The sequence below is a fragment of the Globicephala melas genome, chromosome 7 (genome assembly GCF_963455315.2).
Source record: "Globicephala melas chromosome 7, mGloMel1.2, whole genome shotgun sequence".
NCBI classification, from domain to species: Eukaryota; Metazoa; Chordata; class Mammalia; order Artiodactyla; family Delphinidae; genus Globicephala; species Globicephala melas.
In genome coordinates this window covers 34,550,043-34,575,097 of record NC_083320.1, presented here as the reverse complement: position 1 = coordinate 34,575,097, position 25,055 = coordinate 34,550,043, and the positions used below count along the sequence as shown (strand labels likewise).

At 42.0% G+C, this 25,055-nt stretch overlaps 1 protein-coding gene across 1 annotated transcript in view; it reads left to right on the top strand.

Annotated features, from left to right (window-relative positions):
* LOC115852843 (aldehyde oxidase 2-like) overlaps positions 1–25,055 on the top strand; it is an 83,428-nt gene that overhangs the window by 47,884 nt on the left and 10,489 nt on the right. The window contains 11 exon segments of the mRNA XM_030856077.3: positions 7,123–7,209; positions 7,748–7,783; positions 7,786–7,941; positions 9,979–10,219; positions 14,331–14,411; positions 16,312–16,442; positions 18,156–18,234; positions 19,197–19,245; positions 21,089–21,203; positions 23,767–23,832; positions 23,946–24,134. Coding sequence (XP_030711937.3) covers positions 7,123–7,209; positions 7,748–7,783; positions 7,786–7,941; positions 9,979–10,219; positions 14,331–14,411; positions 16,312–16,442; positions 18,156–18,234; positions 19,197–19,245; positions 21,089–21,203; positions 23,767–23,832; positions 23,946–24,134 — 1,230 coding nt within the window.

The window sequence follows — 25,055 nt, the reverse complement described above, 5'->3', positions numbered from 1 at the left end:
TGTACCTTGCATCTGTGGAATACCTGAATAGACAAGGAATCATCCCAAATTGAGGAGGTGGACTTTGCGAGCAAGATTTATGATTTTTTCCCCTTTTCCTCTTTTTGTGAGTGTGTATGTGTATGCTTCTGTGTGAGATTTTGTCTGCATAGCTTTGCTTCCACCATTTGTCCTAGGGTTCTAACCATCCGTTTTTTTTTTAAATTTTTTTTTAATAATTATTTTAATAACTTTATTTTATTTTATCTTATTTTATTTTACTTTTTCTTTTTTTCCTTCCTTCCTTCCTCCCTCCCTCCCTCCCTCCTTTCTTTCTCTCTTTCTTTCTTTCTACTTCTACTAATTCTTTCTTTCTACTTTTTCTCCCTTTTATTCTGAGGCGTATGGATGAAAGGCTCTTGGTGCTGCAGCCAGGAGTCAGTGCTGTGCCTCTGAGGTGGGAGAGCCAACTTCACGACACTGGTCCACAAGAGACCTCCCAGCTCCACATAATATCAAACGGTGAAAATCTCCCAGAGATCTCCATCTCAACACCAGCAGCCAGCTTCACTCAACGACCAGCAAGCAACAGTGCTGGACACACTATGCCAAACAACTAGCAAGACAGGAACACAACCCCACCTATTAACAGAGAGGCTGCCTAAAATCATAGTAAGGCCACAGACACCCCAAAACACACCACCAGATGTGGACCTGCCCACCAGAAAGACAAGATCCAGCCTCATCCACCAGAACACAGGCACTAGTCCCCTCCACCAGGAAGCCTACACAACCCACTGAACCAACCTTAGCCACTGGGGACAGACACCAAAAACAACGGGAACTACAAACCTGCAGCCTGCACAAAGGACACCCCAAGCACAGTAAGATAAGCAAAATGAGAAGACAGAAAAACACACAGCAGTTGAAAGAGCAAGATAAAAACCCACCAGACCTAACAAATGAAGAGGAAATAGGCAGTATACCTGAAAAATAATTCAGAATAATGGTAGTAAAGATGATCCAAAATCTTGGAAATAGAATAGACAAAATGCAAGAAACATTTAACAAGGACCTAGAAGAACTAAAGATGAAACAAGCAACGATGAACAACACAATAAATGAAATTAAAAATACTCTAGATGCGATCAATAGCACAATAACTGAGGCAGAAGAACAGATAAGTGACCTGGAAGATAAAATAGTCAAAATAACTACTGCAGAGCAGAGTAAAGAAAAAAGAAGGAAAAGAACTAAGGACAGTCTCAGAGACCTCTGGGCCAACATTAAACGCACCAACATTCGAATTATAGGGGTTCCAGAAGAAGAAGAGAAAAAGAAAGGGACTGAGAAAATATTTGAAGAGATTATAGTTGAAAACGTCCCTAATATGGGAAAGGAAATAGTTAATCAAGTCCAGGAAGCACAGAGAGTCCCATACAGGATAAATCCAAGGAAAAATACGCCAGACACACATTAATCAAACTGTCAAAAATTAAATACAAAGAAAACATATTAAAAGCAGCAAGGGAAAAACAACAAATAACACACAAGGGAATCCCCATAAGATTAACCGCTGATCTTTCAGCAGAAACTCTGCAAGCCAGAAGGAACTGGCAGGACATATTTAAAGTGATGAAGGAGAAAAACCTGCAACCAAGATTACTCTACCCAGCAAGGATCTCATTCAGATTTGACGGAGAAATTAAAACCTTTACAGACAAGCAAAAGCTGAGAGAGTTCAGCACCACCAAACCAGCTTTACAACAAATTCTAAAGGGACTTCTCTAGGCAAGAAACACAAGAGAAGGAAAAGACCTACAAAAACAAACCCAAAACAATTAAGAAAATGGGAATAGGAACATACATATCGATAATTACCTTAAATGTAAATGGAATAAATGCTCCCACCAAAAGACACAGATAGGCTGAATGGATACAAAAACAAGACCCATATATATGCTGTCTACAAGAGACCCACTTCAGACCTAGAGACACATACAGACTGAAAGTAAGGGGATTGAAAAAGATATTCCATGCAAATGGAAACCAAAAGAAAACTGGAGTAGCAGTACTCATATCAGACAAAATAGACTTTAAAATAAAGACTATTAGAAGAGACAAAGAAGGGCACTACATAATGATCACGGGATCGATCCAAGAAGAAGATACAACAATTGTAAATATTTATGCACCCAACATAGGAGCACCTCAATACATAAGGCAAATACTAACAGCCATAAAAGGGTAAATCGACAATAACACATTCATAGTAGGGGACTTTAACACCCCACTTTCACCAATGGACAGATCATCCAAAATGAAAATAAATAAGGAAACACAAGTTTTCAATGATACATTAAACAAGATGGACTTAATTGATATTTATAGAAAATTCCATCCAAAAACAACAGAATACACATTTTTCTCAAGTGCTCATGGAACATTCTCCAGGATAGATCATATCTTGGGTCACAAATCAAGCCTTGGTAAATTTAAGAAAATTGAAATTGTATCAAGTATCTTTTCCGACCACAATGCTATGAGACTAGATATCAATTACAGGAAAAGATCTGTAAAAACTATAAACACATGGAGGCTAAACAATACACTACTTAATAACGAAGTGATCACTGAAGATATCAAAGAGGAAATGAAAAAATACCTAGAAACAAATGACAATGGAGACACGACGACCCAAAACCTATGGGATGCAGCAAGAGCAGTTCTAAGAGGAAGTTTATAGCAATACAATCCTACCTTAAGAAACAGGAAACATCTCAAATAAACAACCTAACCTTGCACCTAAAGCAATTAGAGAAAGAACAAAAAAACCCCAAAGTTAGCAGAAGGAAAGAAATCATAATAATCAGATCAGAAATAAATGAAAAAGAAATGAAGGAAACGATAGCAAAGATCAATAAAACTAAAACCTGATTCTTTGAGAAGATAAACAAAATTGATAAACCATTAGCCAGACTCATCAAGAAAAAAAGGGAGAAGACTCAAATCAATAGAAATGAAAAAGGAGAAGTAACAACTGACACTACCGAAATACAAAAGATCATGAGAGATTACTACAAGCAACTCTATGCCAATAAAATGGACAACCTGCAAGAAATGGACAAATTCTTAGAAAAACACAACCTGCCAAGACTGAATCAGGAAGAAATAGAAAATATGAACAGACCAATCACAAGCACTGAAATTGAAACTGTGATTAAAAATCTTCCAACAGGGCTTCCCTGGTGGCACAGTGGTTGAGAGTCCGCCTGCTGATGCAGGGGACACGGCTTTGTGCCCCGGTCTGGGAGGATCCCACGTGCCGCAGAGTGGCTGGGCCCGTGGGCCGTGGCTGCTGAGTCTGCGCGTCCGGAGCCTGTGCTCTGCAACGGGAGAGGCCACAGCGGTGGGAGGCCCGCGTACTGCGAAAAAATATATATATATATCTTCCAACAAACAAAAGCCCAGGACCAGATGGCTTCACAGGCGAATTCTATCAAACATTTAGAGAAGAGCTAACACCTATCCTTCTCAAACTCTTCCAAAATATAGCAGACGAAGGAACACTCCCAAACTCATTCTACGAGGCCACCATCACCTTGATACCAAAACCGGACAAGGATGTCACAAAGAAAGAAAACTACAGGCCAATATCACTGATGAACACAGATGCAAAAAATCCTCAACAAAATACTAGCAAACAGAATCCAACAGCACATTAAACGGATCACACACCATGATTGAGTGGGGTTTATTCCAGGAATGCAGGGATTCTTCAATATTCGCAAATCAATCAACATGATACACCATATTAACAAATTGAAGGAGAAAAATCATATGATCATCTCAATAGATGCAGAGAAAAGCTTTCAACAAAATTCAACACCCATTTATGATAAAAACCCTGCAGAAAGTAGGCATAGAGGAACTTTCCTCAACATAATAAAGGCCATATATGACAAACCCACAGCCAACATCGTCCTCAATGGTGAAAAACTGAAGCATTTCCACTAAGATCAGGAACAAGACAAGGTTGCCCACTCTCACCATTCTTATTCAACATAGTTTTGGAAGTTTTAGCCACAGCAATCAGAGAAGAAAAGGAAATAAAAGGAATCCAAATCGGAAAAGAAGAATTAAAGCTGTCACTGTTTGCAGATGATATGATACTATACATAGAGAATCCTAAAGATGCTACCAGAAAACTACTAGAGCTAACCAATGAATTTGGTAAAGTAGCAGGACACAAAATTAATGCACAGAAATCTCTGGCATTCCTATACACTAATGATGAAAAATCTAAAAGAGAAATTAAGGAAACACTCCCATTGCAACAAAAAGAATAAAATACCTAGGAATAAACCTACCTAAGGAGACAACAGACCTGTATGCAGAAAATTATAAGACACTGATGAAAGAAATTAAAGACGATACAAATAGATGGAGAGATATACCATGTTCTTGGATTGGAAGAATCAACATTGTGAAAATGACTCTACTACCCAAAGCAATCTACAGATTCAATGCAATCCCTATCAAACTACCACTGGCATTTTTCACAGAACTAGAACAAAAAATTTCACAATTTGTATGGAAACACAAAAGACCCCGAATAGCCAGAGCAATCTTGAGAACGAAAAACGGAGCTGGTGGAATCAGGTTCCCTGACTTCAGACTATACTACAAAGCTACAGTAATCAAGACAGTATGGTACTGGCACAAAAACAGAAAGATAGATCAATGGAACAGGATAGAAAGCCCAGAGATAAACCCACGCCCATATGGTAACCTTATCTTTGATAAAGGAGGCAGGAATGTACAGTGAAGAAAGGACAGCCTCTTTAATAAGTGATGCTGGGAAAACTGGACAAGTACATGTAAAAGTATGAGATTAGATGACTCCCTAACACTATACACAAAAATAAGCTCAAAATGGATTAAAGACCTAAATGTAAGGCCAGAAACTATCAAACTCTTAGAGGAAGACATAGGCAGAACACTCTATGACATAAATCACAGCAAGATCCTTTTTGACCCACCTCCTACAGAAATGGAAATAAAAACAAAAATAAACAAATGGGACCTAATGAAACTTAAAACCTTTTGCACAGCAAAGAAAAACATAAACAAGACCAAAAGACAACCCTCAGAATGGGAGAAAATATTTGCAAATGAAGCAACTGACAAAGGATTCATCTCCAAAATTTACAAGCAGCTCATGCAGCTCAATAACAAAAAAACAAACAACCCAATCCAAAAATGGGCAGAAGACCTAAATAGACAGTTCTCCAAAGAAGATATACAGACTGCCAACAAACACATGAAAGAATACTCAACATCATTAATCATGAGAGAAATGCAAATCAAAACTACAATGAGATATCATCTCACACCAGTCAGAATGGCCATCATCAAAAAATCTAGAAACAATGAATGCTGGAGAGGGTGTGGAGAAAAGGGAACACTCTTGCACTGCTGGTGGGAATGTGAATTGGTACAGCCACTATGGAGAACAGTATGGAGGTTCCTTAAAAAACTACAAATAGAACTACCATATGACCCAGCAATCTCACTACTGGGCATATACCCTGAGAAAACCATAATTCAAAAAGAGTCATGTACCAAAATGTTCATTGCAGCTCTATTTACAATAGCCCAGAGATGAAAACAACCTAAGTGTCCATCATCGGATGAATGGATAAAGAAGATGTGGCACATATATACAATGGAATATTACTCAGCCATAAAAAGAAACGAAATTGAGCTATTTGCAATGAGGTGGATAGACCTAGAGTCTGTCATACAGAGTGAAGTAAGTCAGAAAGAGAAAGACAAATACCATATGCTAACACATATATATGGAATTTAAGGAAAAAAATGTCATGAAGAACCTGGGGTAAGACAGGAATAAAGACACAGACCTACAAGAGAATGGACTTGAGGATATGGGGAGTGGGAAGGGTAGGCTGTGACAAAGTGAGAGAGAGGCATGGACATATATACACTACCAAACGTAAGGTAGATAGCTAGTGGGAAGCAGCCGCATAGCACAGGGAGATCAGCTCGGTGCTTTGTGACCACATAGAGGGGTGGGATAGGGAGGGTGGGAGGGAGGGAGACGCAAGAGGGAAGAGATATGGAAACATATGTATATGTATAACTGATTCACTTTGTTATGAAGCAGAAACTAACACACCATTGTATTGCAATTATACTCCAATAAAGATGTAAAAAAAAAAAAAAAGAATAGTGGAGGTTTTGGTGAAAGGCAATTGAGAGGAGATTAAAAAAATTTTAAAAATAAAAAGAATTTTGGAATTACCATAAATTCTAAATTTGTACATTTTGCTCCATTTCGTAACTTCTCTGATTTACTATCCAGCAGTTCCCTTGGAGTAGATGATAACCAAATAGGTAAATGGTTCCATCAATGTATTTATCCCTGATTTCAGAAAGGCAAAGGGACCAAGGCCAATTCTTTTTTAGTAGAACTACACTAGGGAGTGGGAATTTTTCTTTTCAACCTGGGCTGTGCAGACAAAATGATCCAGGTGGGCGGGAAGGGAGTGGCAACTTGAGAAAAATGCAAGCTGTCCGGTACTAACAGCAACACGAGCTCACATTTGTTCCATGCTTCATCAGTGACAAAGTGCTTCACTAGCTCAGTTAGATGAGAGCAGTCATTCCCATGTCCGTTCCCCGACCCCAGAGGCTTTCCTGTAAAAAGATGCACTGTGATTCATTCCAATGCACTCTGGAATCCCAGAGACTTTTCCACAAGGGGGAAAACCACAGACTAAATTAGAAGGAAAACCAGTAAAAAGTGAAGGAAAATCTTCCAAGAACCAGGAAGAAGAGGGTAGCAATTATATGCTGGGAGACAAGCAAGAACTTTAGAATTCCATACTGACTGTGAAGCCAGAAAATTACACGTTGAAAGGAAAGGGCTCAGCAAAATTCAGGTCAGAGGAGGTCTTTGTCAGCCAAGCACTGAAAAACAAGAGAATGTCCAGACGTGGTCTACCACAGAGCAAACGGGGGTGGTCTGTCTTCAGTCCTGCCCATGGAGGAGCTGGGCTGCGGCTCAAGCTTAGCATTAAATTCGAAACATATTGTAAAATGTCCATCATTTGGTGACAGGTGGGATTCATGAACAACAGGCGAATCAAAGCTCTAGACATTGAGTGCTTCATTAATGGAGGGTGCACACTGGATGACTCGGAGCAGGTATGTGCATCAGAAACCAGCACCATCCTGCTTTGTGAACAGAATGCAGAATTTTTCTTTTTTATTTATTTATTTATTTTGGCTGCATTGGGTCCTCGTTGCTGTGTGCAGGCTTTCTCTAGTTGTGGCGAGCGGGGACTACTCTTCATTGTGGTGCGTGGGCTTCTCATTGTGGTGGCTTCTCTTGTCATGGAGCATGGGCTCTAGGCACGCAGGCTTCAGTAGTTGTGGCACACGGGCTCAGTAGTTGTGGCTCGCAGGCTCTAGAGCACAGGCTCAGTAGTTGTGGCACATGGGCTTAGTTGCTGTGTGGCATGTGGGATCTTCCCGGACCAGGGCTCGAACCCGTGTCTCCTGCATTGGCAGGTGGATTCTTAACCACTGTGCCACCAGGGAAGCCCTAGAATTTCTATGAGTCTTTGTGGAGCACTTTCTTCAAGTACTTACCTAGTTCCACAAAAGGTTCAACTCTGTATTTGACCTTTAGAGGAGAGAAAAAAAATGTCCAGTATTATGTGAATATTTCCTTTTACTTTAGGTAGTAGAATTTCTTATACTGAAGCTGAAAAATGCATATATAAAATCCCCAACCTCAGGTTCCAGGGCCATGCGTGCCTGACAAATTTACCATCTGACGTGGCCTTTCGCAGATTTGGCTTCCCACAAGGAACCCTGGTAACAGAATCTTGCATCACAGCTGTGGCAGCCAAATGTGGCCTTCCGCCAGAAGAGGTAAGATTGTAATCGAAGTCATAACCAAGGTTGCTGAAGAGTCAGATGAGGTGTGAAACCAGCTACTCAAGGAAACACCCCAGAAGAACCATACAAATTAGCCCTGGCTCAGAATTCAAGATAAATTAGGGGTTACCTAAAAGAACTCACCTCCGCCTATCGGTCTCCTTCCTTATGCAACGATTTCTCTTTTTCTTTCTTTTTTTAATTTGTACGAAAGGAATTACTCTTTTTAAAATTCAAACCATACTGAAGTTATTAAAGTAAAAAGTGAACATCCTTTCATCCCGCGTCCATATTGGTTGAGGGTAACCATTGTTAACAGTTCCATGTTTATTGTTCTAGCCCTTTCTCTATGTTTACCCACCCATCTGTATTCATACACAATTACATAAATGCTGACATATGATGCAAATGTGCACAGATGTGCTTATTTACCAAAATGAGACCATAATAAACACATAATTCTGCACCTACTTTTTCTACTTAATATGCCATGGCCAGCTTCCCATGTCAATAAAATGATCTACTTCATTCATTTTCATGACTGAATACTTCTGTGTAACATGAATGTACCATAATTTATTTAGCCACTCCACTATTGCTACACATTCAGGTTGTTACCCATTTTTTGCTATTAAAATGGTATTGGTACAGAGGTACCAAGGTTGTATCTTTGCTCTATTGTGCATATCTGTAGGATAAACTTACAGAAGTGGAATTGCTGGTGCACTTGAAAACTTTTGAGAGGTATTGCCAAAAGAATGCCCTCCAAAAATATTATCTTGTGCAAGATCCTAGAAGGTACACAGTATGTACGACATGCCAGACCAAAGAGAGGCAGCCACTGGCAACTGAGATCATTGTTGATAACACTCTTCTACTCCTCACACATGCCAAGCAAATCCCAGCCTGCTTTTTCCACTTCTATCCCCTGTTTCCCCAGTATAGACCCTCTGCTCCAGCAAAGACTCTCTACGTCTTTGAACCCATTTGTCCTTAAATTCAACAGGGAGAACCACCAGGTCTGTGAATTGTGAATGTTGAGGTACTTCCTACACACAGGGGAACACCTAAATATTGAACAAGGAAGATGGTAGTTATCCTAAGAGAAGTCACATAAAGTGTTCTATGGGTACAAAGGAGAAAAACATCCCATTGGCTTGGGGGAGGGGAGTCAAGCAGAAATTTCTGGAGAAGATGGCACTGGGGTAGGCCTTGAAGAATAATAGCACGGGGAATGGAAAGGTAATCTGGGCCAGTGGAACCCTTGAACAATGAGAGGCAGCCTCTTTGTGGCTCGGTTTCTTTATCTACAAGATGAGGACAATATGACTCACCTCACAGAGTTTCCGCAAGAATTAAATGAATTTGTTAATATTTGGTTTCATAAACTAGGTAGTAGTATGCCAGTGTAACTGCGGATAATCATAATTCCTTTATTGTCATCACAGTGGTTGGGGATGATGAAAAACCCTGAGCATATCTCAGTGGGATCCCCTTCTTCTTTGTCAGATGTTGCAAATTTCTAGGACATGACACACCTATATTTAAATACATTTCTAAAAAGATTTGACCACACATTCCAAAGGCAATTGGAAGGCTTAGAGAAGATCTGCTATTTGTCACTAGCTGCAGTGCTCTTCCTCTCTAGCAAAACAAGTCTTCAGTTATGACAATAAATCCTTGCTTTCATATCCTGTCTAACAACACTGCTCCCCTCTCTGAACCTTGTAGGAAAAAAAGGAAAATCTACCCCCTTCAGCCCCTCCATCCCACTGCCCTTCAAAAATCAGTTACTACCTCTATCTTCCACTTCCAGGAGGGAGAGACCCCGATTGGTGCATTGAAGAAGATAGGAGAAATACCGCTCCCCACTATTTCTGCAAAAACACATGCTGTTCAAAGAAAAAGAAGAAAGACCCTGTCTTCTCCCCACTGAAGTTTATGCTTTAGTGGGGAGGCTTTACAAGTCTCTGTTTTGCAATCATTTTCTGTCTTATCATAACTATTGACTCAATTTCCCACACACTTCAGATTAGGGAGAAAAACATGTACAGAACAGTTGATAAAACCATCTACAAACAGGCATTCAACCCTGAAACCCTGATAAGATGTTGGAATGAATGTCTGGAAAAGTCTTCCTTTCACAACAGAAGAATGCAATAAGAAGAATTCAATAAGAAGAATTACTGGAAGAAGAGAGGCATTGCTATGATCCCCATGAAGTTTTAAGTCGGATTTGCTGCAACAAGATATCATCAGGTAAGTCTTGTATGTGTGGGAAGTAACCCTCGTTCAGACACACTCTGGCTCTCCGATGTGGGAAGAGTGTCACATCTCCCAGGGTACTGGGCCCCTCCCCCAGCACCTGGGAGAAGTGTACAGAACCCTCCTGAGCAGTCCCCCATCTGCAAGCACTTTCAACACAGCGCAGTAGAAAAACACCTCAATGGCAGAAAACGGCATCAGCAAGCATGAGATCCACAGAAGCAAAACTGCCATGATGGAGTGTTGACCCCTGCTGAACCCCCGCTGTTCCAAAAGGGGACAGGAGCCCACGAGGACCATGGTGCCATGCTTTCTGAGCTTGGAGGTCTCACGGCTTGGGCAAGAATGGGCTTCTCCTGCTCTGTGCCCCAGACCCTGCAGCACTCTTCCGTGCCTCTAAGTCTGAGGCAGAGAAGTCATTCCATCTTGCCGTTGACAGGCTGGCTGTTCTCCTAGCCACCTCTCCTAGGAATCTGTGTCAATTCTGCAGGGGTGGAATGGGGGTGGGAGGGTCCGAAAATCCTCCCAGGTAGATGTGTGAAAGAAGAGTCAAGTCATTCAGAGGCTCATCCAGAAGGGAGGAGGAAGGGCGGCATAGGGATGGGACCTTTGAACAGCACAAAGACTGGTACAGATGAGTTTCCCAGCAATCCCAATGGGTCATATACAGGAAGGATGTTAGAAAACTGGGAGAGGCTGCTGCCTCCCCGTTGCTGTCCACCAAAAGCAGAAACTCAGCAACTGGAAAATCTTACATGCATTAGATCTAGATCTAAATCTAAAATCCAAATCTGAAAGCGCATTAGATCTCCCTTGTGCGTATCATTGAAAGCATTCTTCCACTTACACTCAGCTACTGGCAGCCAGCACACACACATACACACACAACACAAAGGCTGCCCTGTCAAAGGGAATCCCTCTTAGGGAATAAAGCATTGCCCCAAATCCCTAATCAACTGGAGCCAGATGGACCTGCCACTTATTAGCTGTGTGATATTCAGCAGGTTATTCAAGCTCTCCGAGCCTCAGCTTCCCCAATTATAAAAGGAGAATAATAACCCTTTCTCCTAGGACTGATGAGGATTCAATGAGATGCTGAATGTAGGAGTTGGCAGCGTTCCTGGAATGCTGTGTGCTATCCAGGGCAGCCCTAAGCCCCTCCACAGGAGATCTCAGACACATCTCTCAGGGCTGTGGCTCCTCTGGTGGGTAGGACTCCCTGGACTCCTGGATCACATTCCTGTTTGGGTACAGAGTGCCCATTTTATAAAGAGACACAAGGAGGTTAACCGTCACGTCTACAAGTCTGGACTGAATCAACAGCCGGGGTATAAGAGATCCTGGATAGCTGCCAGTGTGGTTTTTCTCTCTGACACCAAGTGCTGTCTGTCCTCCACCAATTCCCCAACACCAACTGGGTGTCCAACAATTCAGTTCCGGGACTAACTACCCAGAGTTGGCGCAGAACCCACAGATCAAGGACTGAGTCCTACAGGATGGTCCCCACTTCAGATGCCAGTGCAAACAGGGTAGCCATACTACCTACACTTCTGCCCAGACAAATACAAATTCAGGGGTTTCCACTAGCCACCCTCAGGTTTGATAATGCCACAGAACAACTCACAGAACTCAGGAAAGCACTTTACTATGATTATGACTAGTTTATTACAAAGGCTACAACCCAAGGATAGCCAAATGGGAGAGATGCACAGGGCAAGGGATTCGGGAAGGGGAGTCGAGCTTCCAATGCCCTCTTCACCCAGGCATGCTGCCTCCAGCTTGTGGACGTATTCACCAACCCAGAAGCTCCCAGAACCTTGTCACTTGGGGCGGGGGGGGGGGGGGGTTGATAATGGACTTCATTACGTAGGTGCCGTTGATTACATTATTGACCATTGGTGACTGAACTGCTCTCCCCTCCCTGGAGACTGGGAGATAGGGCACCCTCTGACCATGTACTTTGTTGTTCTAGCAATGAGCACCCATCCTGAAGTTATCTAGGCTCCCTCCATGAACCATCCCATTAGCTTACAGAAGACAGTAAATTCCAAGAGTTTTGGGAGTTCTGTGCCAAGAACCAGGGCCAAAGACCACATCTTCTTTGGTTTTTATTTTTTTTTTATTGATGTATGGTTGCTGCACAATATTATAGTTACAGGTATACAATGTAGTGATTCACAATTTTAAAGGTTATAATCCATTTATAGTTACTATAAAATATTGGCTATATTCCCCATATTGTATAATATATCCCTGTGCCACATATTTACTTTCTTTGTGTGTGTGTGTGTGTGTGTGTGTGTTGCGGTACGCGGGCCTCTCACTGTTGTGGCCTCTCCCGTTGCAGAGCACAGGCTCCGGACGCGCAGGCTCAGCGGCCATGGCTCACGGGCCCAGCCGCTCCGCGGCATGTGGGATCTTCCCGGACCGGGGCACGAACCCGTGTCTCCTACCTCGGCAGGCGGACTCTCAACCACTGCGCCACCAGAGAAGCCCCACATATTTACTTTTTATTATACCACATCTCCCCTCACTTGCATGGCCACCTTTCACCTAAACCATAGCCTACTCTCTACCATCATCCATGGGAGACAGCTTCTCATCTTGCTACAAAAGAAACGAATCTTTAAATCCAGCGCTGACTTTGTCTCCATTTGAAAGGCCTCCAGCTTCCCCACAGCGTTCTAAATTGACACACCCAAGAATCATCTGGCTGGGAGTTGAAGTGTGTTATTCCAGGTCAGCCGATGACTCACAAAGCTGGAACACCTACTCTCTCAATTAGGTTTGAGAAGTACTCTCCTCAGAGGGAGTCAAAGGCCCACGGTGAATAAATACTATTATTAGCGCCTACAAGCCTTGATGCCCCGGAGCGCCTCCAAGCCACCCTGGGCTTCCGGGCATCTCCAGACACGAATAAAGTCCCAATTCCTCCTCCTCTTCCTGGAAAGAAAAATACCACATTTCCATTTGTCCAATTCAACAAACATGTATTTAGTGTCTCTGTGATTCAGACCTGCTCAAAGTTCTCTGCAGGACTCAGAGATGAACAAGACCAGGGCCCCTCCTCTGAGAGACTCACAGGAGAGCCTGTCACCCCAGTATCTGTTTCCTATGGCTGCTGTAACAAAGTACCACAAGCTTGGTGGCTTAAATCAACAGATTTATTCTCTCACAGTTCTGGAGGCTAGAAGTTCAAACTACAGGTGTCAGCAAGGCCATGTTCCTTCTGAAGTCTCCTGGGAAGAATACTTCCTTGCCTCTTCCAGCTTATGGTGGCCTCCATCTTCGCGTGACCTTCTTATAAGGACACTAGCCAATGTCCTAGTGGGCCCACCCTAATCCACGATGACCTCATCTTAACTAATTACACCTGCAAAGACTCCATTTCCAAATAAAGTTACATTCTGAGGTTCTAGGTGGACATGAATTTGAGGTGTGGGAGGGGACACTATTCAACCCAGTACACCCCTGTAAGAGGAAGTGCAGAGGAAGGAGTCATTGATCCTTCCCAGAGGGGAATGAGAAGCATTCAAGGAAATTTTCACAGAATAGAGACTTGGGGTATGGGTCTGAAGGCTGGGGAGCAGGCCAGGAAGAGAGAACGGCATCAGCAAGAGTACAGGTCAGGAAGGAGCAGCTGTCAGGCCAGACTTGGAAGCAAGGAGGGAAAAGACAGGGATGAATCTGGGAAAGTTCAAGAGACCAAATCCCAAAGGGCCCGTACTGTGGTAAGGAGCCGGGCTTTCCCTTACACACAATGGGGAGTTTTCACCCACCTTGCCCAGTGGTGACCCCTTCTTCCCTCCATGATTCCATTCAGTTGTAATTTGGGGGAACGCTTCCCAGGCTCCCTAGAAGCAGCTGGATCTGTTCTCCCAGAGCCCCTTCCGCCACATCCATTATCTCACAGAACATTCCACACAGCAATGACTTGCTCTCCAGCCTGTCCCCCCATTATGCTGTGAGCTATTTGAGGAAGAACCACGTCTTACTCGTCTTTACATGTCGAGCTGAGCACAGGTTGGCACATAACCTGTGCACGCACTTACAAATGTTTAAGGAGCTGGTTGAGTGGTCAGCCAGAGGATTTAAGCAGAGGAATGACTTTCAAAGAGTTCATATCTACACCGATGGGTCCGTATCGGTCACACATGATGTCAACGAACTGGGACAAGGTATTTACACCAAAATGCTACGGGTGAGAGAAATAAAATTCATCTCTCTATACATTGTTGACATGACAGACATTTGGCACTAATTTTAGAGTCAATGATGACTCCCTGTATGCAAACCCTAAGATCTTGACTATTTAGTTGAAAAACTTCTTACATATGAAATAGAATGGCTGAGGTGGTGGAAATCCTACACATGTGCAGATACTCCTGGAGCTTGGCCCAGGTTTATGGACAGAGATGGTTCTTAGTGAAAACACCATTGATGTGCCCCCAGAGCACTGTGGTGGGTACACCGTGCAGGCTTACCTAGAGTAGGCGTTTCTCAACTTTTCTATTTTGAGACCAGTATGTATAATTTTAAAGTTTGGACAATAACGTCAGGTGGCTAATGGATTGTTTTGAGAAGCAAGGACAAGTATTTCATCAACTGTCATCATCCTATAATTTTTAAAGGATATCTTAACACACACACATATACCCAAAGTAGGAAGATATAATCCCAGAATAAAAAAAAAGAATAATGCTTTAAATTGAATAAATGTAACTTTATGACTAATTTACTAGGTTGTTATAGTGCACATCTGCAGCTTTTGACTATCCAGTCCCTTAGCTCCTTTGGAATACCCCTCCCACATTCCATATAGTTCTGAAAGACTCCTCAATTCTGGTACCTTTTAACCTCATCCCCCTCCTGGCCCCAATGCCTGCCACAGATATATAGGCACAGGACCCTGGTCTGACCAATCATAGTTCCTAAACCCTGCTGGCTGCAGGGATTGGTCGAGGAAGAAGAAACAGGGCCAAGCAAGGCCAATCAATGTCCTTTCCTGGAACTGATGTGTAGATGTTAGGAGAAAGGAACTATTTTTCCCTTGTGGTAGTTTAGCTACTATGCTATAGGCCAGTGGCTGTCAGAGGCAATTCTGTGCCATGATGAAACCTGTCTACCGTTGAAAATGACGTGGCCATGGTAGAAAGAAAAGCAAATATGAGAGGCTGTGGGAGAATCCAGATGAGACCACAAAGCCCCTAGATACAGATATATGTGATACTAGCTCCTCCATCCTTCCCAGTGATGTGGACCAATAAATTCCTTTTGGATTTTCATCACCAAGAATTCATCAAATTGTCCTTTTTTTCTCTCATTTTGCATCTTTCTGGAGAAACTTAATCACTGAACAGTATTAGTCTGAAGATTGGCAAGTATGAACAGGTACATACCTGCAGACATCTAGAGAAAGTGTTTTTGCAAAAACTAAAACACAGTATCGGCCAAAACAGTGCTTTTTTCTTTTCCTTCCTTCCCTCCCTTTCTTTCTTTTTCATTTTTTCTTGATTAAATATCTTAATTTCCACATGTGTCTGCTAGAGAAATGGAAGGAAAAGCACAGAAAACGAAAAAGTGAATAGCACATACTAGAGGAGTATAAGCAAGTGGGAACAAATAGAAGAAAAGAGGGAGGAAGCTAAAATTAAGGTGGGAATGAGGGCAAGAAAGAAGACAGGCCCCCAGGGTCCTTCCAAGTTCATCTGATAACCAATACCAACACACTTAAGACCAAACTGAGTCAGTCAATCTACTCTCTGCCTCTCTTCCTGCCACTGCCACTAAGTAAATCTGAATAATCTCAACTTGGCCTATTCTCTACACATGTAAACTTTAGAAAAAAGGAAATCCTTAATATCCTAAATGCACTAAATTTGAATAGAAGAACTGCTGTGGGATATTACCAAGAAAACACTTTAAAAATTAGCACGAGGCCCTACTAAAAAGTGGTTTTAATTCTTAAAAGACACATTATTCTAGGCTTTAAAGGATATTGTGGATGTACTAAAAATAGTAATTTTTTAATTAAGAAAAATAATGACTCAAGTCTTCACAGAAGTCCTTACTAGACTTGAAATTATTTCTTTTTCTCCTAAGTGGCCAGCCGTGAATTAAAAATACCCATGTCATACATGCACATCTGTGAAACAAGTACAGCCATGGAACCTAATACAATTGCTACAGCAGCATCCATTGGCTCAGATGTCAATGGCAGAGGCGTACAGGTGCTTCCTCCTGTCTGTCTTTCCCTGGGTGCTTTCTCCACATCTCTGGTTTTCTTAGCTGGATATAGTCACAGTGGTTGGATTCAGAGAAGTTATCTGTGTCACTGAACATAGGCTTGGGATCACCAAAATGCCAGGAGAAGGTGTTAGTTGGAGTAAGCTAAACTGAGGTGACAAACAGACCCAGAATAAAATGGCTCCAACACAACAAAAGTTCTTTCTTGCACACAATCCAGAGGGAATATTCGGTCATTCGAGCACCCAGAGTGTGATGGCAATTCCTTCATCTTCAACACGTGGCTTTCAAGGTTGCCCTAAGCATCATCACTTGGGTGATCTGAAGGGAAAGAACATGGAGGCCAGACTTGGGAGGGATGCAAGTCACTTCCCCTCATCATCCATTAGCAGAACCAGTCTCAGGCCATGTCCAGCAACAGGGGAGGTTGGGGAAATGTAGAGCAGTGGGAAACCATGGCCCAGCTACTATGGAAGAAGGGGAGAATGGATTTTGGTTTACAAATTTTCTGTGTCCCTGGGAGACACAGAACAAAGGAATCTGGGTATCAAGTAATGCAGACCTGTGCAAGTTTCCCTTGATACAAACAAGTTCTTGCAGGCAGGTAGGCAGACAGAACCCCAGCCAGGTAGATATGGTGCAATTAAAGTGTCTGCATTAGTAGAGTTCCACCAGACTACTCATCCTTTTTCTTTGTACTTATTTTTCTAACTAATGTAAAAAAAGACTGCTAAATTTTCACTAGTTCAGAATAGAACCATGACTTCATATTCCTAATTCAAAGATCTGACTTCATGTACTTTTGAAGTAATATCTATTTGTCATGTTTCTGTTATAAACTGTCCACTTTTTCCACTGGGACATTCTGAGGAGGCATATAGCCTCACTCCCAGGACACTGCACTTAGGCTACCAAGAGAAACCACTTTCAAATCCATCTTATCTTTGTGGAGACGCCTCCTAGGGGCTCAAAAAACAGACTGTTTTTGCTCAGAACAAGGTGGGAAACCTCAAATTCATGAGATCCAATTTTAGGTAGAATCAAACACAAAATAGGAACTGCTCTGTGTGTATGGAAGTTGTCAGCCCAAACTAGGCATTAATCCATCTTCTAGGGTTTGGGGCTTCTATATCATGGATCATAAACTCTGTGGGTCTAGGTTATCACAGAAACAAATTTAATTATTTTCTCACTTCACACTCAAAGCCAAGGCCTTCACTGCAGTAGTTTGATGACAGATGGATGAACAGACAAAAGACTGAACAATATTTCAGACCCAGAGGGATACTGGCATGTCACTGTTACAGACTAAAGAGCACAAATTTGAATGAAAATAGGATGTTTTGTTCCATAGATCTTAATGGCTGGAAAATACGAAAGAAGGTATAAATCCAAAATGTAGAAAAAAAAGAGAAGGAATTAAGAACATGAATATTCTTAGAAAGGGGATCTGAGAGTAGAAATTCAGCTGAGCCCATAGTTTCACAGGAAGTGAGTGAGGAAGGGAAAACACCCTCTATAACTGATACTCTCCTCATGATCAGGGGCTGTGTTGGTATCGTCTCTGCATTCCCAATGTGTCAGTATCAGGCACCCCAAAAGCATTCACTGACCTGATCAATTGTCAACCAATATTCTTTCAAATCCTAACCACCACGCTCTTCTCTAATGAGGATTCACTTCTTTACTCCTTCAAGAATGCTTGTCAGATTCTTCTGAAACACCTTGAGCCCATCATTAAGAAAACTCCAGAAGGTACCTGCAAAGACTGGGTAAGTGTTCCACTCTGTCTGTTACTACAAATGAGAAAGCAATCCAAACCTGTGCTGAAAGAGCTGTGGTAGTGCGCACACGCACCACGTAGAGTCAGACCTAGGAGTGGATTTCTGTGAAAGGGCAGGATCACCAGGTGATACAACTGCTCCATGATGTATCCCAGGTATGAGTGGAGAGAGAGCACAGGGAACTGCATCGCTGAGAGGAGGAACAGAAGTGCGTGAAGAATTACCAGAGGCCTTACCTCTTTTCTTTTTCTTTTTTTTTTTTTTGCGGTTCGCGGGCCTCTCACTGTTGTGGCCTCTCCCGTTGTGGAGCACAGGCTCCGGACGCGCAGGCTCAGCGGCCATGGCTCACGGGCCCAGCCGCTCCGCAGCATGTGGGATCTTCCCGGACTGGGGCACGAACCCGTGTTCCCTGCATCGGCAGGCGGACTCTCAACCACTGCGCCACCAGGGAAGCCCACCTCTTTTCTTTCTTAAATAAGAAAAGACTGAGCCTTCCTAAGCCATAAAAATGTGATATTTGGGGAGGGAGGAAGAAAACTAAAAAGCCTAATTGCTACTGAATATATCTCAAGGGAAAAGACTTGTTTAATCCAACTTTACAATGTCCTATATCTTATTTCATTAGAACAATTATCTCACACTTGCACACACACTTACCAGAGTTCTAACACTTAGAAATGAAGCTCCAAATATCTAGTGAACTAAGCCCCTACACCACAGATGTGCAGCAAGATTCTACTGTACTTGCTTAATTTAGATTTCTGAATTCAATCAGAAGGAAATTGTTAGTGCACTAGCTGAGGAGAAAGAAATATTAGGATGGGTTCTATTATTGGTTACAAAGCACCAGTAACAATTGTCAGATGTCAATTCTGATAACAGAATATTTTCCTTCTCACCTATCAGATGGTATGTTTATTTTATTCTGACTAAATATGCCCATTCTGCACATAGAAACTGCTTTTGAACAAATAATCAGTCTTTCAGCCACTGGATACTCCAGGTAAAAATTACAATAATGCCTTGACTTGGCTAAGAAATTATGAGGCCATCAAATCACTCTGGGCCTCAGTTCCTTCAGTTGTAAAATAAGTTGTTTTTTTTTTTTAATAAATTTTATTTTTATTTATTTATTATTTTTGGCTGTGTTTGGTCTTTGTTGCTGGGCGCAGGCTTTCTCTAGTTGCAACGAGGGGGTGCTACTCTTCATTCCGGTGTGCAAGCTTCTTATTACGGTGGCTTCTCTTGTTGCAGAGCACAGGCTCTAGGCGCGTGGGCTTCAGTAGTTGTGGCTCACGGGCTTCAGTAGTTGTGGCGCACGGGCTTAGTTGCTCCACGGCATGTGGGATCTTCCGGGACCAGGGCTCGAACCCTTGTCCCCTGCATTGGCAGGCAGATTCTTAACCACTGCACCACCAGGGAAGCCCATAAAATAAGTTTTTATTATGTGATCCTTAAGGTTCCTTCTAGGCCCCAAATTCCATGACTTTGAATAGGTCTTTGAGCTATGTCCAAAAAATATTAAATAATAAAAATACCCCTATTTGGTAAAAAAATAAATAAACATGACTTACAATGTCTAATCGTTATTTACTATTCTTTACTATGAGTAGTAATATCATTAGAAATAAGTTGCAATTCAATTTTACACATCTCCCTCCATTTACCATAAAACTTTTCTATTTTGAAGCTCCTTGCTGGGCAAGAAAGATGGATAGGATGCTTAATTTAGACTTCTGAACTCAGTCAGAAGGAAATTGTTAGTGTATCAGCAGAGGAGAAAAAAATATTAGAATGGGTTCTATTGTTGGTAACAAAGCAAAAGAGATGGAGGGATGGATAGAATGGATAGGACGGTCATCACCAGGCATCCTGGGTGCAGTGCCTGGCAGTGAGAGGTCCTCAGTAGATGCACGTTAATTAAATGAAGCACAAAGAGGGGAGCTGATTGTCAAACGCAGGAAGCGTATGACATTAGTTTTACAATCAAATGAAACAAGCCAACAAACCACACACACACACACACACACACACACACACACACACACATGAGTATAGAAAATCCTCATGAAGAAAGGAGGTAAGGGCCAGCCCAGTGCCCTGTACGTAATAAGTTCCAAATTCCTGAGTTCAGTAATCCAAGAAGAGGGCAAATCAACCCTCTAGCTGGGTCCATCTTCCATTAATAAACACATCGAATTACCGGCCCTTTCTCACCAGTCCTGAATTACCACCAGTCCCCTATGAGTTTGGTTAGCGCAGTCTAGGGGGTCCCTCTGGGAACCCTAATAAAAATCAATTGAGGTTTTCAACGTGCAGATCTAAAAGTCAAACCTTAAACCCTCAAGGTGCAGACACCCTGTGAGGTCTGGACCGAAACAGTTTGTTGGCTTCTCTCTTTTTGGCATCCTAACTGCAGCACAAAGCATATCCTCTTTAAAAATGGAAGCAGGGCTTCCCTGGTGGCGCAGTGGTTGAGAGTCCACCTGCCAATGCAGGGGACACGGGTTCATGCCCTGGTCCAGGAAGATCCCACATGCCGCAGAGCGGCTGGGCCCATGAGCCATGGCCACTGGGCCTGCACGTCCGGAGCCTGTGCTCCGCAACGGAAGAGGCCACAACAGTGAGAGGCCCACGTACCGCAAAAAAAAAAAAAAAAAAAAAAAAGGAGGCAAATGTTAGTGTTGCTGTAAGTAGCTAGACTGTAAATATGGGTAACTTAAAAGCAGTCACAATGAACATCAATCAAATAAAATGCTGTCATTAAAACTTTGGTAAATTTAAAACAAATCAACATTGTTTGCACCCCCCCCTCCCAAGCTAAAGGGCTTTATTTCTTCCATCAGGGGCTACAAGGCCCTCATGGACCGGGAGAAAGGAAAAGGAGACCCTTTTTCCTACTATGTCTATGGAGTAACCTGTTCCAAGATTGAAAGTGACTGCCTGACAGGAGCTCACAAGGTAAGTTATTTGACAACTTTCCTCTTAGCAAGTAAAAACAACAACAAAATTATGTTTACACTAATAACCCAATTTCATTATGTAATACTTGTACAATAAGGACAAGATTCTTTCAATTCCATGGGAATGTCTAGAAATTCAGCTTTATCCTGAATTTCCACTCAAAAAGAAGTACAGAAGGAATTGCTCACGACAGCCTAAAATGCATTAAATATTTTATTCCATTGCAGATAGAATTACTTTCCAAAGTTTTTTTTTTTTTTTTTTCAAAAAAGGGTCTATTCCTAAAGGAAGGTCAAGTTATCTATCTGACTAGGTAATTTAGTAAATTGTCTTGAGTAAAAGTTTTGAAAGCACATAGCAATGTGATATTCCCCCAAAGTCAATTAACCGAAAGGTACTACTGGTCCTAAAGAAATAGACTGGGGGAGAGGGGAGGGCAGGAAATTAAAATAATTTTTGTGTTTACTATTTAATTGAGCATCCAAAAAACACCCTTATTGGAGACAGGGAGTCATATTTAACCAAAAACTAATAACTTCCACCATAAAGGATAAACCCCAGGTACCATTCTAGAAACAGAGAGATTACAGAAACCTTAAATAGAATATAGTACAATCCAAAGTATAGGAAATTTACAGGATGTACCGATGACACATCTAAATTCCATACACTAATTATTCTAACATCATCTTGAACCACCTTGCCCCAAAATAGAAATGGTCAGTCCATGTAAAAATGGGAAGGACTTTGCAAATACTGACCTATAAATTTTATCAAAATGTCTTTTATTGCCCCATTGTTGGTTAACTTGCCCACTGCTTAAATATTACATAAATAAGATAAAAATACAATAAATGAAGGGATGTCTGGAGAGCAGCTGCCCTCACATTCCACTCAATTTTATCCTTAGGGCACATTAATATTATGTCCCCATTTTCATTCTAGATCATTGTGAAGAAGTAAACTCATGAAATTAGGATCACAGATTACTCACATGATTATTGTAAAACTTGTGTTTCTGGATGTTTTTCACATCCTGGCACACATAGACAATGATCATATTTGCACAGCACACTGCTGCAAACAAGGAAGCCATGTTGGCAGGTGACCAGCCTGGGTGTCCTGCCCCAGGACCTCCGAAAGCCTGTGTCTGTATCTTGGCACCCCTGTAACCCATTTGAGGCTCTACACTAGGTGGGAAGCTGTTTTTAGAAATCAACTAGTTGTCTGATCCTCCACCTTAAAGGAGGTGTTGCCAGATTTAGCAAATAAAAATATAGGACTCCCAGTTAAATTTGAATTCCAGATAAACAACAAACAATTTTCTGGTATAAACATGCTCCATGCACTATATGGGACATACTTATTTTATCTGGCAATTCCACCTGAGGGTCTTGGTAGAAATCCCTGAAGAAATGAACCTCATGGAGATCTTCCAGAATTTGGGGTGCCAGAAAAGTTAAGATTTGGTCTTCCCTGTGCCTTCCTTATTATAGCTTAAGGTTCAGTCATTTCAGTATCACTTTGGTCCCTTGAAATAGTTCATTCTTTGAAGAGGCAAAACTGATTTTAAAGAGGAATCAGAGAAATAAAATGACAGGCCTTCTTGCTGATGGCTATTTGTGGTTGGTGAACTAAACCATCTGAAGGTTCAGCTAGTGCACAGCCATCTTTTCCCATTTTCCAATACCTATAATGCAAAATACACCAGGTTTCAAGATGGAAATAAGTTGAAAACTCACTCTGGGGTGTGTCTAATCTCCTGCCCTATCCAGGTTGAGAATGGACGAAGGTTGGTCTCAGTGCCCATAGTAGGTTGTCTGAGAGGCCAATGGTTGAATCAAAAGAGAATTTCCCATTCAAAGGGCTAGAAAGTAGGAGCCCAGGTATTGGGCCTAAACAGTGAATGATGATGTTGGAACAAACACTGGACGTGGTCGAGAAGGAAAGCCCAGAGATATTCCTGAGATAGACCACAGCCATATACGGCTTTCTGTGGCTCCTTCACAGCCTGCATGCACACGCCCAGTGACACAACAGAAGGGCCAGATTAGTGTGATTTTTCTCAGGGAAGGAAGTAAATTGGTCTCAACATTCGCCCTTAATACACCCAAGATCTTGCAAATCCCCAAATTCATACAAGCTGCTGTGACTACATGATTTCCTCAATAAAAAGGCAATAATACCACCTACAGTGAACCATTATGAGGACTAGATGAGCTCATGATTATATTAGAACGAATCAAGGCTGAGAATCAGATGAACAGTCAGGCTCCATTATTTAATAAGAGACGCTCAAACACACCAACATGCCGTGGACTTTGGAGTCACCTGAGAGGAATCAAAACCACAAATGCAGAAGACCTTCTGAGGTCATTGACAGTCCTAGCACTAAATTTGAAGAGCTTAGCAGATGTCTCGTCACCTCTAATGTTGATGGGGTTCAATGCAGTGCTAATTAACCAGCCCGAGTCCTGGAATAAATTGGGACCATTTAAGAAACCTTAAAATAGTATTTTTAATTCAAGTTCTCATGGTCAGGTAATTTTAACTTTGGCAGAAAATCAGAACAGACATCATCATGGATGCATGTTGCAGTCAAAATCCGGCCACTGATATTCGGCAAGTAGGTGCTGGCCCACCAAGATGGGTGCTGCTTCCTGAGAGCCACTGTGGGGTAGGTAAAGGCCTTCTACAAAGCACACGATATCACAGAGCTTGACATTTTCCCCCCTTCAGGTTGAAGGTTTATTTATTCAGGGAATGGGCCTTTATACCACTGAAGAGGTGAAATACTCCCCAGAAGGTGTCCTGTGCTCTCGAGGTCCAGATGAGTACAGAATTCCAACCATCAGCGATGTCCCAGAGGAGCTTAATGTCTCCACGTTGCCATCATCACAAACCCTGCTAACCATCTATTCATCCAAGGTAAGCATCCAAACCTACTACTACACAATGTGATGGATCAGGTAGCTTGGTCAATGAAAGCAGGTGGACGAAATACAAGATAGAGGTCAATGGTTATCAGGACCCAATCCCGATAAACTGTTACCATTTGGAGATGAATCACCTAGAGAAAAGTGAGATTCAGAGAAGATAAATGATCTGCCCAATGGCAATCCTGGGATTTTATTTATTAATATTCTTTTTCACTGAAAACTCTAAAATTCAGCAAGAAGCTTTGATTTGATAGAATAACATTTTCACTTAAGACATTCTCACTTAAGAACCTGAAGACTGAAATATTAAATGGGATTGAAGGCACGATGCTACTGAAATCTTAGAAAGCAGCGGCAGCATGGACACAATCCCGGACTGAGGGCTCAGAAGACCTGGATTCCTGCCCAGCTCTACCAATTCCCTATGATGTTAAGCAAACCACTCACCTCTGAGGGGCCCAGAGTCCTCAGTCATACTGAGAAATGGATCTAAAGCAGCATTTCTCAACTGGGGGAGGGGGGATATTTGGCTCCCACAGGGAACAGCTACCAAATGTCTGGAGACATTTCTGGTTGTCACAACCGGGGGAAAATATTACTACTAGGGGGTAGAGGCCAGGGATGCTGCTAAACAGCCTTCGATGCACTAGACAGTCCCCAACAAGAAATTATCTGGCCCAAAATGTCAATACTGCCAGGAAACAAAGACACCAACCCTGAGTAATTGCTAAAATAGTGAAATTGCGAATTAAAGTAAAGGTCAGAATTTGTTTGCACTGCTGTATGCAGATTATGTGAAAACTACCCTTGGAGTAGAAACTTCATTTAGGTTTGAGATGCATTGTTAAATTTTTCTTTAAAACCTATTGTGTGACTTCTTACTAGGAGTAGCAAATTGATAACTTTTTTT